The 20,721-nt window shown below is 37.2% G+C and overlaps 1 protein-coding gene across 1 annotated transcript; it reads right to left on the bottom strand.

The window, feature by feature from the left end:
• Positions 1–1,220: 1,220 nt before the first annotated feature.
• LOC109185575 lies at positions 1,221–1,784 on the bottom strand. The gene has a single exon (XM_019335515.1). It carries the CDS (start codon positions 1,782–1,784, stop codon positions 1,221–1,223), a length of 564 nt encoding a protein of 187 aa, XP_019191060.1.
• Between the last annotated feature and the right edge of the window lie 18,937 nt (positions 1,785–20,721).

Raw genomic sequence — 20,721 nt, 5'->3', positions numbered from 1 at the left:
TGGTGGAGATTAATAATTACGTTCCTTGTTTGATTTCTAAGTGGTTATACTTCGGGAACGAAGCATTTTTTAAGGGGGTAGAGTGTAATACCCCAGTTATTTGAGTATATTTTGTTATAATATATTAATAATATTTTGATCGATATACAATTATTTAAATTATAACATCAAATATTTTATAGTGCATTTGAAGACATTGATTTAGATTGTTTGTGTTTGTTGATGTTATCATTGATTGAATTTGAGTAAGTAATTGCTCAAATTAATACCTAATGTGTAGATGTATGCATGCGGTGCTGTAACTTTAGAGATTTTATATATCATTGTTTAAGACTTTTCTAAATTGGGCAAATGTGCTCGTTCTCTAGCAACTTAGTTATAGTAATCAATTGCTATTCTAATTCATTTATATAGAGGATATATTTTTGTCTAGATATATAGCAATTTTGTCATTTTGAAAAAAAAAACATAATATCATCGATTATATTTACACATGATTGAAAACCTATTTGTAGATGACATTGGTAGTCACAACACAATCTTTTCCATCCTCGTCTAGAGCTAACAACTTCATGCCATTAGGATGGGTGACATGGGAGAAAGTCACGTACAATTATCCATGATTAAAGACCAATTTTTTAGCAATAATCCAACGTGAGTTAGTGTTTGGCCTTGGATTTTGTTGATAGTCATGACATATGCAAGCATCATCGAGAATTGTTTACGCGGGAATCTGAAGGGCAATCTCATGTTAGGAGTGAGAGACATTCGGGGGATAAGAACTTTGGTTCCTACATGTGTCCCATTAATTATTCTTACTTCGACAATGTGATCTGTCAATCTTGTGATGATGAGCCGCGTCCGGTAACAAAGTCCAAGAGAGTGGTCTATGTTCCGCAATAACATAATAGTTGCACCAACATTTAATGTTAATGAATGATTAGAAAGACTCGAAAATCTCAAACTATTAAAGAATTCAGGAGTGTGTACTTCTGATAGATTTTCATTGTCTGATTCTACCTTACACAAAGAGTCACAACTTAAATATGTTCGTTCTTTTGCCGTATTCTTGTCGCACATGTATTGATTAATTTGATCAACGACATCTAAAGTCGGCAAGAGGATCGCTCGGCCTTCTAGCTACGACTCATCAAGCATGCCATATCTCGAGTTTGAGAAGGTGCTTTCCACTATAGTTTCTATGAGATCGTGTCCACACTTCAACATCTAAAGTCGGCAAGAGGATCGCTCTGCAATCTATTTTGAAAACAATCAACCGTATGTCTATCTTCCTCTGAAGTTAGGGTCCGTAGTATCAAGTTCTTGGTGAACCTAAATTCCTTGCAATTTGTCCACATGTATGAAGAATTAATAGTTGCTCCGACAACTACTGGTCTTGTTACTTTCGGAATAACAAGTAGCACTTGTCTAAAATCGCCGCCCAAAACTATTGTCTTTCTACTAAAAGTCTTTTCAGCACTACCCGGTATGGCAAACCTCAATAGATCCCTCATGGTTTTGTCCAAAGCCTCAAAACAGTGTTTATGTGTCATCAGTGCTTCATCCCATATTATGAATTTGCTCCTTATTATAAGCTCAGCAAGGTCAATGCCTTGCGATATATTGCACGTGGAATCTTCGTTTAAAGAGCGCGGTATAGCAAATCTGGAATGCGCCGTCCTGCCTCCCGGCAAGAGCAAAGATGTTATTCCACTGGAAGCAACATTTTGAACAATATCACCGCGGCTCCTTATCTTTGACGATAACGTTCTCGACACGAACATCTTTCCTGTTCCTTCGTAACCGTACGTACAAAAAGAACAATCCACTTCCGTTGGAATCAATATCATTCATCACAGAGTCGTAAACATTCTTTTGCTCGTCAGTCAATTGTGTTACCAATGTTTCATGCTATGTCTTCAACAATTCTTTTTCATACGCCAACTCTTTAGCTATCAACATGTTTTCACTCAAACCCATGCTAGTTTCGTCTGGAATTGGCATTTCTAGAAAGTCCTTCAGGCTCTTCCCCCCAAAGATAGCAACTTTTCCAACTCCACCAGAGCAAACTGTTTTTTTATATGAACCCGATAACATCAACTCTTAAAAGGAAAAAAAAAAAAACAAAAAAATTAGATTATTTATAAATAATGAAAAGCAAATAACAAAGTCGAATAAATAGATTCGAGTAAACTAAATATCATTGATTCAATATTGAGTAGTGACGGAAAAAAAGGAATATGAATTTTAATATTGTTGTATTTTTAATATTAATGGGTTGCACAATATAATATTTGTTATAATTTATATAATTGTATATCAATTCAAATATTCTTAATTATAGTATTTACACTCCTGCTTTGCACGGAATTAATTTGTTATAATATTTTAAGAATATTTGAATCGATATACAATTATATAAATTATAACAACAAATATTATATTGTGCAATTGATGATATGTGTTGGATCAATTATATTTTTTGATGTTATCATTGCTTGAATTCAAGCAAATAATTGTCCAATTACCAATGTGATGCACATATAATTTTTTATATATTATATATTTAGATAATAAATTAAAGGTGAAATTATAAACAATTCTGATATTTGAAAATTTACATTTATGTGATTAGTGCAAAAGTATCACACAATTAATTGAATAATATATGATTCTTTTGTCTACAATTATCTTAAAAAATCGATATGTAATATGATTTATGTAATTATATTATTACTAAAATAAATAGGAGAAAAAATGATATATAATTTAATTGTAATTATTATAAAAATAAATCAAACGACTAGGTTGAGACAGTATGTTTTAACAGATACTACAATGTAATAGAGTCAGTAGCATTCAAAAAATAAAAATAAAAATTCAACGACCCATGTTTACTTGTAATTATACTAATATTCATGTAATTATTATCTTAATTAATATAATATTTATCTGTGCAATTAATTTCTTAATTAAACTCATTAATTTTAATATTTTTTTGAAATATAAGTTGTAATTTCATTAGAAATAAGCCACAATAATGTCAGGAGGGATTAATCCCAGTACATAGTAGTATGATGCTGGAAAGTTGTTGATGCTAAGGTATGCGCTAAATAATTGTTCGATCTAGGAATAAAATTAAAAGAACAAAAACCAAATGAAGTTGCAATTGGCCTGCAGCTATCAATAGCATAGCCAACGTACGAACGAACCATAGATGGTGGTGAAGTGAGATAATGCTGAAGTGTCAGACAATCCGTATATAGCTTTATAGATTGCTCCCCCCGATCCTTTAACCATGACAAAATCTCCTTGCATGCAATTGCCTCGGCCATGAGTGGTGAGAAACAATCACGGAGTGGTGTACTGAATGCTGTAATATATCCCCTGTTTGCATCGAGAAGGATTGCTCCCACCGTTGCCTTGCCCGTCTCATGGAGATAACCAGCGTCGATGTGGCAAATTCTCGGTTGTGGGAGGCCATCCGCGGCTGCTATGGTGGCGGACTGCCCATGCAGTAGAGGCGGTATTTTAATATATTAGTTGTTTTAATATTATATCGTGCAATCTATTTAATATTATACTCATTCTATCTTATACGAATTGGAGTAGTGACAGAATAATATTGTTGAATAGGAATATGAATTTTAATATTGTTGTATTGTATTACGAATTGGAATTTTAATGTAGATTGTAGTACGAATATGAAAGTAGGAAACAATATATTCTATTAGGAATTGTATTACACTATTTTACAATAGTATAGAACTATTTTGGGCGTGAAGTTAAAATGGAGGATTTTATTTTTATTAATAGTATAGATTATTTTAAAGTAAACTATTTTGCTTTATAAATATGGTTTTAAATAAATTATTTTTACTATATGGCCCATAATTATTTTATTTTATATTATGTAATCCAAAAATATTTTGATAATTATTATTAAATCTTGTGTGCGTGCGCTTGCCCGCGTGTGTAATTATTTGTTATGAAAAAAGAATAAGAATACTAGGACCCCCTTATTGTAGACTAATTAAATATTACATAGTAGCCTAATTATCTGCAAATCTTTTCAATTATTTAGCTTACAACTACCCCATTAATCATTATCCCTTGCCCAAATTTTGTCTACAACCTTTTCATTATTTGAAACCCATTTCCTCTTGTTTAATCTCCCAATCTCTCATTCATTCTCTCTCTGGATTTCCACTGCGTGTATATACAAAGGCTCTTATTGGGCATCTTCCAGCTCACACCATTATTCTTCCTTTATCACATATTTTCTTTGTTAGGATTGTAATAGTTGTGTTCTACTAGGACTCTCATTCTGTATTACTATATGACTATCGTTAGTATTTGGTTAATGTTATGTTAAACATTCCAATCTTCATATGGTATCAGTTGTATCCAGGTTCTCTCTCATGGCAGCCCTGGGCATTAATGATGGCGGCTCTGTTTGCGATTCTACGGAACAGACTGTCTCCGAGGTTTCCCCTACCCCCACTTTACCAAATAACAATTTATCCTCCACCCATCACTTCGTCTCCCTTAAGTTGACTGCGCGGAATTACTTGTTTTGGAGGACGCAAATGATTCCGCTTCTGGAAGGCCAAGGTTTGCTAGGGTATGTTGACGGCACAATACCTTATCCGGTTAAGTTAGCGCCGGTGGTGTCAACTGCAGATAGCGTCGGTCGGGCTGCCTGTGTCTTCTTCTCGACAGAAGTGGCGTCGTCAGGATCAAGCTATCCTATCTCTCCTTATCTCATCGTTGTCCGACGAGACCATGCACTTGGCGGTTGGCCGAACTTCTTCCCGGCAGCTGTGGACGGCGATCGAGCAATCTCTTAGGTCGACGACTAGGGCTCGTAGCTTTGCGTTTGCTTGGTGATTTGCAAGGGTTGCACCAGGGCGGTTCATCAATCTCTGACTACCTTAGACGCGCACAGATGTTGGTGGAGGACTTGGCTCTCGCCGACCGGCAGGTTACGTTAGACGATCAGAATCTCTATGTCTTTCGTGGTCTACGACCTGAGTTTCAACCTCTGGTTGCTTCATTGACACGAGGGGCTCCAGATACCTTGACGGAGTTGTCTGAGTTTTTGGTGTCGTAGGAGTTCATCTGCACTGAGGATGGCAGCGGTCTAGGTGCGCCGGCGGATTTGGCAACGAGTCGCGGTGGTCGTAGAGGCCGTTGAGGCGTTAATCAGTGACGTGGTAATGGCGGCTCGGGTGGTGGTCGTGGCTGACGGAACGGGGGGCGTGGTCGTGGGAGCTCTCGGTCCGGTCCTCATTTTCAGATTTGCAACGGACAACGGCACACTGCTCTTACGTGCTATCGCAGGTATTCCGAGACATCGGGTCCTTAGGCGAATAGGGCATACCCCACGGAGGATTCTAGTTTGGTGGGTTCACATCAGTGGTTTCTAGACACCGGTGCCACAAACCATGCTACTCCTGATGCCTCTGTGATGTCCTCCACCGTTAGTTATGATGGTCCTGACACTCTGCGAGTCGGCAATGGTTCAGGTTTGCCTATAGTTAGTGTTGGTTTAGCTTCAATAACTTCTTGTTCTAGGTCTTTTAAATTGCAACAATAAGTGAAGATTCAAGTGCCAAGTTTACTACAAGTTGAAAGATCGACAATCTTTGTGTTACAAAAATTATATCTCTACTTGGAGAAGTAGATAGAGGCAGATGTGATAGGGTCAAGAAGCAACCTTCTTCCTTGGGTCCCACCAACAATGTTGGCCACTTCTTGGGGTGTAGGTGCAACGTTGATCCATGCCTCTAAGGGGCTTGACCGCTCGGGTGGGCTTCACCCATTATCGCACCCTTTTCCCCCGACGGTGATGCCGATTGAGACACCATCCGCCTCTATCGGGGGAGGGGACAACCCTTACTAACCATCTCTTACTTTTCAGTTGAAGCGCTCTTATGAGCCTAGGGAATGTTCGCTTTAAAGACTCAACCATCCGTGTATATCTCGGCTTTGGTTGCGTAAAGGGGAATGGTAGAACGGGTATAAACTAGGAACATGCACTTTTTGTAGCGGTTTCCAAAGATAGCGCTAATGATGATTTTATCGGGAATGAGTCCATCATAAACCAGGAATGGAAGTACAGAACGGGGGTAAAAAAAAAATATTAATTTTATTGCTTGGGGGGCTAGGCCCAATAGAATGCGTACAAAGCCAAAGATACTAGCCCAACACGACAACCCAAATAATAAATAAATAACTTAAGCTATAGCCCGAGGAGCAAACCAAGATTACATTGTAGTTACAGGGAGTCGAACTCATTTGAACAGGTTGAAGTCACAGTCTAAAGACCATTAGACTAGAGGACTGATAATGCTCAGACCAAGATGCCCTAAAGGAGGCAAAACACCCCCCCCCCCCCCACCCTTTATAATGCACCTCAAGCTCACAGCACCATCAACATGTACGATGATCCAGAAGGATCTCCTCTACACCAACCACATGAACCGCGCCTGCCAACCCCACACACACGACCAAACACCACAGATGCAGGATAGGCGCCAATAACATGACATGGCATGCACCACCCTCGCCAGCCAACCGGGACCAGCGCCGACCCCCAACCGGGCCATGGGTTTCCACAGCCACGGCACTGGGGGACGCAGGCGCCGAGCTAAGCATGCACCAGTCGTGTGAGACCAACGCACCCGCCGGCGACAACACCCCCACCAACTCTTACCTCCTTACCCTCTTTTATATTGGGCTAACCCACCACATCCCTCAACCCACCTACTTTACCACTATACCACAAGGCCACTTGACCCAACTGATGGGCCCACCAAACAAGCCCATGACACATATTCACATAACATGTGATCTTTATTACTTAATATTTTTAAGATTATTTGCCTAAATTATAACCTAACCATTATGTTAAAATAAACATTTTATTGATGTATGTATTAATGATATTATTAGAAGTGAATGCATATAATTATAGTCAGATATACCATTATAGTAAACATTTTCTTAACACATGTTAATGAAATTATTAGAAGTTAGACCTTTGATTGATGTCATTTTTAAAATAGGAGCATTGATGGATACCCCCGAGTAGGGTACCTAGTCAGAAATATGTTCCCGCACTCAAAGTCCACAGAGTGACTGCGTTATTTAGGAGGCTGGAGGGACAGTAACTAGACCCTTGGCAGGGGGGTGGGGGTGTGTGGGTTAGGCTGCCTGCCTCGCGAAGGCAATCGGGCTGGTATGCCCAACCAAATCCCGTGCTCAAAGGCGGTGGAAGGAGATTTTCCAGGGATTCCCTTCGGATTCTGGGTGAGGTTTCCCTTTTCAGCATTAGGAAATGGGCGTGGCAAATCAAATTTGTTAATCCTTCTCCTTTCCTTTCTAAGGCATGAAATCTTGTATAAATACACCCATGGGACACATTGAAAAGTGTTCTGAATTCAATTCTCTTACAATTATTTTGCCAATTTGCTTTCTTATTTCTCTTTTAAAACTTGTTTTACGGTTGTGTTGGTCTGCCGCCTGACTACTCTGTGGCTGTAAAATCAACATGCATGCTACAAAATAAATTCAAAATTACATAAGTTTGGTGATCCTTACTCAAATTAACACGTGATCGAGGTTGGGATTGTTACCTAATAAAACAAGACCAACAGAAAACAATCAACACGCACATCCTTATGTCTTTATCCGATCTATATCGTTAGTTTAATATTGTAATCAACTCAACATAAATTCATAAAAAGACTCCAAAAATCAAATTAAATGAGTAGTAGCAAATAGAACTCTAGAAGTGTTCAACAAAATTCTGACGTCAAATAAGTTGAACTTACCAACTCTAATTATTATCCAAATAATTAATTCAATAAAGCATATCATTCTTAAAAAGTAATACTCCAAATTGTGATCTTTAATTTAATGTGGGTCCCCAGATCGATAATGTATTTAGAGTCAAAAATGTTGATTTTGAGGAACAAGTGCAAAGCAAACATTGGAGGGGTATAAAGCTCTCAAGGTATGGTTTTAAGATATCTCACTTATTTTTTGCTGATGATATGGTTTTAGTTGCAGAAGTCAATGTGGAACAAATGAAGGTTGTCAAGCATTGTCTAGCAGAGTTTGAGGAGCTATCGGGACAAAAAATCAGCTTGCAAAAGTCCCACATCCACTTCTCCAAGAATGTGGACTCGGTTCTAGCTCAAGCCATCGGTCAAGAGGCAGGGATTACATCCACGGATAATCTAGGACAATACCTCGGGGTCCCTTCACTGCATGGAAGGGTCACAAAGAACATCTTTGCACAGCTAATTGACAAGTTAGATACAAGATTGGCAGGTTGGAAAGGGAGACACTTGACTTTGGCAGGGCGGGTAACTCTAGCCCAAAGCGTCCTGAGTGCAATGCCGTATTTTATGATGCAATCAATGTGCATTCCTAAAGGGGTTTGCGATACCATTGAGAAAAAAATTGGCTCTTTCATTTGGGGAGAAGGCGTCCACCTAGTCAACTGGAACTTGGTCACCATGCCCAAGGAACGGGGAGGGCTAGGTATTAGAAGAATTAAAGAAATGAATATTGTGTTCTTAGCCAAAATCGGTTGGAGGATCCTCACCAAAAACAACAGATTATGGGCTAAAGCCCTCTATGACAAATACATGCATGCAAAACCTAAGACCCAAGCTTCATGTGGATTCTCAAACACAAGAAGTTGATGACGAACTTAGAGAGAAGAAGAAGAGGGTTCACCAGCGATGCAAGATGCCCCCAGTGCGCAAACCATGTGGAAGACATCAGTCACTGCATACGCGATTGCACTGAGGCGAAAAAAATCTGGGAAGTATTTCTACCCCTGGGGATAACAGGTGGTTCATAAGTTCATTAATATGAATTATGATGCGTGGCTTGGTGTGAATGTTTCAGGGAAACTGAAGAACGCCGCTCAAGGTGACTGGAATGTGCTCTTCTCACTAATATATAGCTTGGTGGCTGTGGAAATGGAGATGCAACGCGGTGTTTAGGAACGAGCAAACGGATCTAAACAACAAAGTAGCTTGGATACGAAGCCAGCGGACGGAGATAGGGAGAGTTTTTCAACGCCAGAAGGGCACATCCGTAGCATCGTCTATTGAAGGTGATACAACCTGTGTAACCCTGCACACAGGGACGGAGCCAGAAATTCGGTTGAGGGGGGGGGGGGGGGGGCGAAACAGTACATACGGATTCAGAAAATTTTTCTAAAAAAGGCAAAACATTAAAACAAAAGAGATAATTTAAAAATAAATAAATAAACTATCTAAGAAATATAATTGTAAATATTGTTGGATATAGACGAAAAATAAAACACATTATAAATTACACATCTTATTATAGAGTGTGTGTGTAATATTAAAAAGCTATTAAAAAAGAATTGTAAAACTATGTTAATGCTATGATTGAAACCCTTAACCTTATTATTACCAAAGATATGCTCTACCACCTACCCTAGCTCAATTCTTGTTAATATTTTATAGTTTTTTTTTATACTAATACTAAAACATGTACTATATATACATATATACATACAACTACTATATATGGGGTGGGGTGGGGGGGGGGGGGGGGCAGCTGCCCTCCCTCTCCCTCTGTCCCTGCCTGCACACGGACCTTCTTTTGTCTCGGAGAACCTGCCGGCTGGCTGCGGTGGAGTCCTGCGGAACCAGAGGGGCGACTGGATGAGAGGGTTCAGCTGCATGACGAAAGTTAGCAACGCTACCGAAGGAGAACTTTGGGCATTCTACCTTGGCCTGAAATGGGCCTGGGAGATTGGACAAAGGAGATTCAAAATGGTCTCGGACCCTGGCCTCTTCAAGTGGTGCGGTGGCTTACAGGCGAGACGGAACCTCTAGATCACTGTTGGGATTTAGTCAGATGGTGTAAAGATTGGCTCAATAAAGATTGGATTCTTTCCATCGAACACACACCAAGAGAGACAACGCGGTTGCTAACGAGCTAGCCAAAATGGCGCAAAGAAAACATTGTGACTGGATCGAGCTTAATATGCTGCCTGAGTGCATTGCGGAGCTGCTAAGGAGTGACAGGGTGCTTTTCACTGCTGCCACCATTGCTTAGGCTCGCTGGTTCACCCAGCCCCCTTCATCCCAAAAAAAAAATGTTGATTTTGCTATAATGTTTAACATGACGTCCGACGATGAGAGATATTTAGGACCCATGAAGCCATGATGACGACGCACTCATTAAATGAATTCTTTTTTTATTTTTTATTTTTTTTAATACTATTGACTCTATTACAAGATAGTATCCGTTTTATACACTCTTTAATTAATACAACCTAAAGAGGAACCATAGAGGTGACATATGAGCCCAAGGTGCTTGATTTTTTATTTTTATTTTGTTTTGTTTTTAACACTCATTATTAGATATATTATAAGTTGGATCAGGTTCAACTTGTAGGTAAATTTTACTGTGGACCATGGTCCATGTAGTAATGTGGTCCATGAAGTAAGTATCATTTTAATTACATTTTAGTTTCATTTGATTATATTACTCTGTTTTTCAGTTTCATTTTTCAAACTCACTAGTTTCATTATCGCAATATCAAAGTATCATTTTGACAATATACATTATTGTATGAGCTCTATTTTGTAGTTTCATTTTCTACACACTAGTTTAATTATAATAATGTTAAAGTATTGTTTTGATTACACTCCACGTTCATTTGACAATATATGTAATTTTATGGTTTTGGATTTTAGTTTCATTTTCCACACACACTAGTTTCATTTTAACAACATTTAAGTATCATTTTAATTATACTATAGTATCATTTGACAATATACGTTGCTGAATGAGGTCTGTTTTTTAGTTTCACTTTTCACACACACTAGTTTTATTTTAACAATAATAAAATATCATTTTAATTTTACTACAATTTTATTTGACAATCATGATCCACATAGCACTATGGACCATGGTCCACTGTATTATCAGGTTGTTAGTTCAAATTATTTTAATGTAATTATTTATTGTAATAAACGATACATATTATTTTTAGTTATATATAATTTGATGAGAAAGTTGAACCATTTTAAGTTTTAATACTCGTGATGGAGAATGTAATTGAAATTCGAATCTAAATTAGATACTTAAAAAATAGAGTTAATACCATATAAAGTCTTCCGAGTATAGTGGTTTTGCCACGTTTAGTCTTAAACTTTCAAATTGATCAATTGTGATTCTTTGACTTTCAAATTTAACCATTCGTGGTCCAAGTTAACCACACATGGTCCTTCAAGTTTTGAAATTTAACCAGTAATGGTCCGCATGAAAGGACCATGATTGATTAAAATTTAATAGTTGAAGGATCATGTGTGATTAACTTGGGCCACGAATGGTTAAGTTTGAAAGTCGAAGGACCACATATATGGTCAATTTGAAAGTTTAGGACTAAACATGACAAAACCAATATACTCGGAGGATCTCAGATGGTATTAACTCTAAAAAATAACATAACTTATTATCAAATTATTATACATCTCAAAAGACTATATATTTTTGAATTTCATGAAATTAAAAAATATAGTATTTACTGTGTCATTGTTCACACTCTAATGGAAAAACATATTTGTTGCGTAAGCAGTGTAACATTATATGTATTAAATTTGTGTACCAAATTTTATATCATATATGGTTGACAAAAGGAACAAAATATTGCATGTTTAAGAAAAAAAGTTTATGATTTCACATGACAACTATATATGAAAAAGATTAGCATTCCGCTCCTTTTTTATTGGTTGTTTGAATTGCGATTTTCGTGAAAGCATATCATTATCATTGGGTCAGGTTATGTTGTTGTCAAACGGCTAATCAATCATCAAACAGTACGTATATGTTGAAAAGAGTTGGAGACAATTATTAAGAGTGGATAATTTAATTCCACAAACTTTAAATATTAACGTAGTTTTAATCAAAATTATAAATGCAATATATGTGTGATCCAATGCAAAAAGGATTTCTTGTGAAAAAATGCAAAGGTTGTATTATGTTTAATGCATTTGGTACTTTTATGTAATAAATAATACACACTTTTTTTTTCTCTAATATTACAATAATATGTCAACTTTTAGTTGCGAAAAATGATAAAATTGTCATGACATAAATCTCAATTATTTAATTATTTGATTTAGACAACTCATATTATTTCTAATTTGCTTTTTTAGCAATCATACTCATATGATCCATTATATATATATATATATATATATATATATATATATATATATATATATATATATACACTAGTAATTCACCCGCGCGATGCACGAGAAAAAAATTATGTTATTATAAATAAAAATAAAAAAGTAGAAAAAATAAAAATATTTTAAATTGTTTAATACGGAGTATAATAATATTTTTGAGCTTCCATTGGTCAAGTATTTATTATTTTTTTAGAATACAAAATTATAATTAAAATTTTTTATGGTTAATATAATCTCTAATTATGTACATAATTACATTGATTTATTTTTAATTGTATTTCATTTATATTATAATTTTCACAATACGAATAATAACTAAGATAATTACAATTAGAAAGCAAATTTCAAATTTTGTATGAGTAAATTTAAACTCTAATTGAACACATTTTTTATATGATTATATAATATATTCTTTATGCACATGTTATTCCATAAACTCAAATGTCATTTTATACGTCCAAGACCACTTTTTTGTGGAGATAATTCAAATGTATTTTTTTTCTTTTAAAAGTCCTAAGTTTAAACATCTAGAAAAACATTAAAGACCCATACGATATATGCATTGATATATATTTAAATTTTTATGTATGGCTTAAAAGATTTTTTTTTATTATTCTGAAGTCCAATAATTGACCCACGACCCACAACATTTGCTTTCTTCATCCCTTCTCGCTTCTGCCATTTCTTTGAAGCATTTGAGAGGGAGAAAAATTATATGTAGAGGCTTGCATTAATTGCACTGTTTCAGATATCGAATAGGTTTCTATTAATCAGGAATCGGAATCCTTAATCCTAATATCATAACATTTAATAACACCATTAATTCAATAAATGTAATCCTTTGTTATGAGCGAGAAAAAAAATTAGCTATTTTATTTTTCAAATGTTGTGTGTTTTTTTTTTTTTTTAGTAAAAGATGTTGTGGCTATTTTATATTTATAGCTAGTAATAATAATAATGTTGGTAATTAATTGTAACATTAATTATTTCCCAACCATATAGCTTTATTATATGTAAGATGAGTGTGTGTGTTGGAGGCATGGGGCCTTGGCTCAAGGAAAATTGGACTAAGAATATAATGGAGATCTAGAATGTAATTGGGTTCAAAAAATATATAATCGAAGCCCATGTGCAAGTTTTTGGAGTCTAAATTAGATTGAGAAATAGAGTTGTTAGGAGTAAGAGTGCGAAGATTAAAAGAGTGGGTGTGAAGTGAAGAAGGGAAGAAAGTTTAGGGGTTAAAGTGTGTCAAGGTATAAAGTATAGGGTATTAAAGAGCCCATTTACAATATTTCAAGGGTTTGGGATCTTATCAATACATTATTATTTTTAAACATAATTTTTTAATATCAATCAGATTTTATAGTAAGTCTAGTCCATTAAAAATTATCAATGTGTGTGGAGCTTCAATTGACTTACATTTTTGTCATATATAACAGAGATAATTAATATTCTTTTATTGTTAAGAAGAATAATATTGTATTTAATTAGTATAGTGAATTTATTAATTGATTGTATTAGAAATATTTATTAATGGATTAAAATTATGATATATTATATTGAGAAAAGGGAAAAGGAAAGAGATATAGCCCCATTTGAAAATGGCTATACCTACTTCCAAGTCATCCTTCGAGACAAGCTAAGGGATAAGATCATATCATTGGACGTTCAAAGTCGAAATCTAGGGGCGCTTGCGAAGACGGCTTTTACTTAATTCCCGTTGTTTTGCTGTATTAAGGCATTGTCGACATTGTTATATATAGATTTGTTAGTTGCATCTACATTCTGCATTTAACAAATGTCAATTGTAAGATTCCATGCATGTGCACATATATAATATGTACAATACACACTACACCTACACTGGCTTATTGCTAAATTTTATAAAGAAAATTACTTCAGCTTCTATATTTAGAAAATGTGTGTTTTTTAATAATATTATTTTCCCTCCAAGTTCATCTGGCATGGTCATAAACCTCTTTATTTTTATTAATTTTTAGATTGACAGAAGAGTCAAATAGACCCATGTACTAACATTGATTGTTCATCTAGCACCATGAATTAAAATATGGTCCATTTAAGCCATTATACTCTCAATTATTTTTCATCTAACATTTTTAGCAAGTTTCTAGCAAGTAACTCACCTAATTTGCTTATATGGAAAAATAAAATAAAAATAAAATGCTGACATGTTTTTTTCATCTAACTTGCTGTTTTTGTCACTTTTTCGGTAGAAAAATTCAATTTTTTTTAACGTATTTCCAGATTATGTTTTTCTTCTACGAATTTTTCGAAAAAATAGTGAATCTATTTTCCCCGTCGGCGGTGAAATAAGTATGTTACCGCTTTTGTGGTTTTTGAACCTATTTATTGGCATTGGTTTTTATTTTGTTTTTTGGATGGTGCGTTTATGAGCCTCTTCGGTACACACCTGAGATTGAGGAGCTTGGAAAAAAAAAACTGGTTAATAGACTAAGGGACAACGATGATCTGTATATTGCTCTTCATTTGAGGTATAATAACTAACACGACTTTTGATTTAATGTTTGAGGTGTAACTTAATTAACCCACTTCCTCTGAGTGTAGATACGAAAAGAACATACTTGCGTTTACGGGCTGTAGCTACAATATGACTGAAGTAACAGCTAAGAAACTTCGCGTTATAAGGTATAATGTGCAGTGCACTGGAAAGAGAAAGAGATAGACAACAAAGAAAGGGGACTGCCATATGTCCTCGAGGGAAGTGACCATCTGTTTGAAGGCGATGGGGTACCCCTCCACGATAAAAATATACATTTTGCAGGGCAAATTTATGATAACAACAACATGGATGCATTCCGCTTAGAATACCCCTACGTGTTTTCACACTCACCACTCACAGTAGAGGAGTTAAAACCTTCAAGCCATATAAAAAATCAACATAATTCAAAAATACGTAAAAAAGAAAATGATTTTTTCTACAGAAAAAGTGACAAAAACAGCAAGTTAGATGAAAAAATAACATGTCAGCATTTTGTTTATTATTTTATTTTTTCATGTAAGCAAATTAGATGGGTTACTTGTTAGAAACTTGCTAAAAATACTAGATGAAAAATAATTGAGAGTATAATGACATAGATGGACCATATTTTAATTCATGGTGCTAAATGAACAATCAATGTTAGTTTACCCTTCTGCCTATTAGATATTAATGAATTGACTTAATTATCATAGTTAAAAAGGAAATTTAATTAATAATTAAATACAAAAAATCAAATATATAGTACTGCATACATCAGGAGATTAATATTAATTAGGATGGGAAATTTTAAAAAAATGTTAGGGAAAATGACACTTTTTCCCCCTATGTTATATACTTATAGCATTTTTTCCCCCTCAATTATTTAAGTGGCTCTTTTTCCCCCTGAAATGTTAAATGGACATATTTACCCTTAAAATAAATATTTCATTTATTTTTATTCTCCAATAAATTATTACTATAATTTGGTTCAAACCAGATACTATAGTAACCAAACCAAAATATTCCAATTACAATTTATAATCAAAACGCGATATTTAGAGTTTATTAAAATCGCGAACTGGAATGGCCGGTTCATGTTCCGAACTAAAAAAATAAAATACATTTATTGTTGAATTTAAACTATTTTAAAATAAAAAATAAAATTTTAAAATATAGACAGTTCAAAATCGCGAACGGGATCCGGAACCGCCGGTTCATGATCCAATTTTTTTTTATTCTTAAATTTAATAAATTGAAATCCAAATATTGAGTTCTAGATCTGAATCATAACTGAAAACTTTTAATTCGATTGCTATAGTGTCTGGTTCAGTTCGAACCGAACCGTGGTAATAGCTACATATACGCAATAATTTGTTGGAGAAGTAAAATAAATAAAATGTTTACTTTAAGGGTAGAAATGTCAATTTAATATATTAGGGGGGAAAACCACCACTTTTAAAATAATTGAGGGGGCTAATGTGCTTACATAAATAATTGAGGGGGGAAAAGTGCTATAAGTATATAACATAGGGGGAAAAAGTGCCATTTTCCCAAAAATGTTATTTTCCTTCCCAAGTTCACCTGGCATGGTCATAAACCTCTTTATTTTTATTAATTATTAGATATTAGACTTAATTATCATATATAGTTAAAAAAGAAATTTATTTAATAATTAAATAATAAAAAAACCAATTATATAGTACTACTTACATCAAGAGATTAATATTAGGATGGGAAAGTTTTTAATATTGTGAAACATTACTTTTTTTTTTTTTTAAATAATGATCCTTCAATATCCATATTAAATTTTGATTAATTCATAATGAAGTTGTTATTTTTTTCAAGTACTATCAACTCTATTTGGTGCAAGTACTATCAACTCTATTAGAGTGTAGTATCTATTCACCACCAGAGTTCGATTACGTGACCTTCTTTCAAAGAGAGTCATAGAAGTGTCAATTGAACGCAAAGTACTTGGCTAATGGAGTTACGTTGTTATTGATCTCACTTAAATTGAATTATTTTTAATACGGTAATTTTATTCGCAAAAGTGCAAAACTGGATTTAAAAAAATAGAAAACATTAATTCAGATGGAAAGTTAAATGCACACAATGCCCATTCTATTGTTGTCAGCCATAATTATTCTAGAGCGTTTTAATCTATCATTCATAAGATATTTGGAAATCTCACCAAAAAAAAAAAATAATAATAAATTGGAAATTGGAATTGATTATTCACAAACGTAACTACAATGTTAAAATATAGTCATGACGACCTATAATCATAAATATCATTAAATGCCCGTATGGGTAGCTCAACTGGTCATAGAGGTGAAACTTTGAAAGAATGACCAGAGATCGAGTCTCACCAGCGGCAGTGTGGGAGCAACCTCTCAAAGTGAGGGGGGCTCCTTGTGCGCAGTGAGCACCGGTCTTAGAAGAATAAATATCATTAAATGCAGGGGCTGGGCAACGGACGGTTCGGGTGCAGGACTGACTACTCAAAACGGACTTTGGTTAAAGCAATTGAGGCGCAATTCGTTTTATTTTGTGTATTAAAACAATCGGAGATTTTGATTTCCTTACCCTTCGAATTTTCATTAAACTGTCAGATAATTCGAATATGTAAACAAATTACAAAATTAAATAATTTTCTGAAATTATTAAATTAAAATATTAAATTGAATAATTTTAATTTCATCCATTCATGTTTCTCACACAACTACAATTCCACAAGTCTACCACATAATTTAAACATACTTACAATGATTCAAATTACAAAATACAAAATATGACACAAGTTTAGTAGCTTACAGAACATACAAGTTTACACATCTCAAAAATATTAATAATGTATATATTTAATGTCCTAAAAAAATGAATCACTTTTGATTGACCTAAATTTTTTCTCTCGCTGTATTCGCGAGTTTTTTAGGGTTTTCCAAGATTTTTTTTTTTTTTTTTTTTTTTTTTTTTGCGTTTTGGCTGATACGAAAGCTTGTTTGCCGGGGAGTCACGATGGAAGCTGATGATGTCGCCGATCAGTGTGCGGGCTTAACTCTAGCAGACGTGGATGATGATGGGAGTTTCATGCACATTGCGGATGAGCCGGACGCTACGGTTGTGGAAGAAGACTGCTACTATGCGGTAGGAAGGTTAATCACAACCAGGTCAGTACGCTTTGCTTTCTTTCAAGATACAATGGCTGGGGTGTGGCAGCCGGCTATGGGGGTTAATATGCGTGAGTTAGAGCCGCGAAAGTTCTTGTTCCGCTTCTATCATGAGGGGGACCGGAGTCGGATATTGAGTGAGGGGCCATGGGCGTATGAGCAGAGCTTGTTGGTGATGAAGGAGGTGCCGTCCGGGGTTGATGCGGAGACGGTAGCCCTAACGCATGCTGAGTTTTGGGTTCAAATACATGCACTGCCGGTGGGGTTTCGGAGCGATGTGGTGGTAAGGGCAATTGGCTCGTTTGTGGGCTCGGTTGTTCAAACGGACTCTCGTAATTTTGATGGTTCATTACGTACGTTTTTCCGTGTTCGGGTCTCCATTGATGTGTCTAAACCGCTTAAGAAGCAGATGAGATTGAAGAAGGGGGGTGCAGGATGGGTTGTGGTGGATTTCCGGTACGAGAGGCTGCCCACGTTCTGTTTTCTGTGTGGGGTGATTGGGCACGGGGACAGGTTCTGCCGTCTAGAATTGGGGCGGGAGCAGCCGATTATGGATAAGCCTTATGGGGCTTGGCTCAGGGCGGGGACGAGAAGGGCTACGCGACGCAGAATCAGTGTTGGATCCCTCCGCAGGTTGCTGCTGAAAGGAAGCTATGGAGGTCACCGGCAATGGGGGTGTGGCCAGTTTTGGCGAGGAGGGCGGTGGACTGGATGGGGAGGCCGGGGTGGAGAAGGGGATTGGAGGCAGTGAAGGGGGCGGGGGTGGGGGTACTGTACTGGAGTCACGGGTTGAGGGCAGTGTGGGGGGCGGTGTTGGGGGCAGTTTTGTGGGAGGAAGGGAGGGTGGCAGTGAGGGGAATGTGGTTGGGGGAAATGTTGGGTTGAGGGGGATGGTGGCAGTGTGGTTGGCGTGATTAGGTGCAGTATGGTGGGAGGGATTGATGGTGGCAGTGTGGAGGGCGGGGGAGGGGGCAGTGTTGTGGGGAGGGGGGACGGTGGTTGTGTGGTGGTTGGGGAGCAGAAACGGAGGCGTGTGGAGGAGGTGGCGGTGGAGACGGACTCGGGTATGGACTGTGATGCAACGGTTTCAAAAAACGGCTTGGAGGCGGGTCTTGCGGCGCAGACCCGCCCAGAATTTTGAGTCTTTTATCATGGAATTGTCGGGGGCTTGGCAGCCCTACGGCAATTCGTGTACTAGCGGACTTGGTCCGTTCTAAGAGGCCGTGTGTTGTTTTTCTTGTTGAGACTTTTGTTGATAGGCACCGGATGGAGGAGGTGCGTGTACAATTGCGGTATGATAGTGTGTTTGCCGTGGATTCGGATGGGCATAGTGGAGGACTTGCGGTATTGTGGATGAATACGGTGGAGTTGAGGGTAACGGGTTATTCTGCTAATCATGTGGACGCTGAGGTTGAGTTGGATGTTGGGAGTCCGAAGTGGCGTTTAACGGGGTATTATGGATATCCGGAACGAACCCGACGTAGGGAGGCCTGGCAGATGTTACGCACACTATCGGGGCGGAGTCAGTTGCCTTGGTTGGTTGTGGGTGACTTTAATGATCTTATGGACCAGTCTGAGAAACGGGGCCGTGTGCCTCATCCGGAGTGGCAGATTAATGGGTTTACATCGGCGGTGGATGATTGTGGTCTGCATGATGTGCCTTTTAGTGGAAATCAGTTCACGTGGGTGAAGTCTAGGGGAACTGATCATATGATTGAGGAAAAGTTGGATCGTGTCCTTGCATCTGATGATTGGCTTATTCTGTTTGAGGGTGTACGGGCGCAATCTTTAGTTGTCCCTTACAGTGATCACTCGCCGTTGTTAGTCACTCCAGTTGTGTTACCCGGGATTCGGAGACGGCCACGGTTTTGTTTTGATAATATGTGGCTAAGGGAGGATGTATGCCGAGAGATTGTGGTGCAGAGCTGGACCCGGTCTGCGGGTTTGGATACTATTTCTAGAATCGGTATGAGTGCCACGGATATAGGCCGTTGGGGACGTCAGTATAATAAGGAGTTCCAGCGGAGGATTGACCGATGTAAGAGTCAGATGGAGAAGTTGTGTATGCGGCGAGATGGGTATGGAATGAGAGGTTATGCAGCTGCGCAGAAGGAGCAGTTGTTTTTGTTAGAATAACAGAGTTTGTACTGGAAGCAGCGGGCAAAAGAGCACTGGTATAAGGGGGGCGATGTGAATAGTAGATTCTTTCATAATTCGGTAAAAGCCCGCAGGCGGAGGAATAAGGTGGTGAGGTTGCAAGATGGGGAGGGTAATTGGGTTGAAGGGGAGGAACAGTTAGGAGAGTTGATGGTGGCTTATTTTGAGGAGTTGTTCTCGCCGGACTACGGGGATGTACAGGAGGTGATTGATGTTATTACAAAAAGGGTTTCTGATGTGGATAATGCGGGGTTGTTAAGGCCGCTGAGTATGGAGGAGGTCCGTGAAGCAGCTTTTCAAATGCATCCTGATAAATCGCCTGGTCCTGATGGGTTTGGTCCGGGGTTTTTTCAGCACTACTGGGACATTGTCGGGGGAGAAGTATGGTTATTTTGTAAGCAGTTTTTTGAGACTGCAAAATTACCCCAGAGGGCAACTGAAACCTTTATTGTGTTGGTACCTAAGAAGCCGAGCCCGGAATCTATGAAGGATCTTCGCCCTATAGCTCTGTGCAACGTGGTTTATAAAATCGCGGCAAAGGTTTGTGCTAACAGGTTGAAATATATGTTGAATAACTTGATTTCCAGTGCGCAGAGTGCTTTTATTCCGGGGAGACTAATCTCGGATAATATAA

The sequence above is a fragment of the Ipomoea nil genome, unplaced genomic scaffold (genome assembly GCF_001879475.1).
Source record: "Ipomoea nil cultivar Tokyo-kokei standard unplaced genomic scaffold, Asagao_1.1 scaffold1334, whole genome shotgun sequence".
Classification (NCBI taxonomy): Eukaryota; Viridiplantae; Streptophyta; class Magnoliopsida; order Solanales; family Convolvulaceae; genus Ipomoea; species Ipomoea nil.
The sequence above is the reverse complement of the archived record's forward strand: the minus strand, read 5'-3'. Positions and strand labels throughout refer to the sequence as shown.

Bases quoted from the DNA above. Each gene is read 5' to 3' on its own strand.
- LOC109185575 (XM_019335515.1), bottom strand. From the start codon at position 1,784: ATGTTCGTGTCGAGAACGTTATCGTCAAAGATAAGGAGCCGCGGTGAT.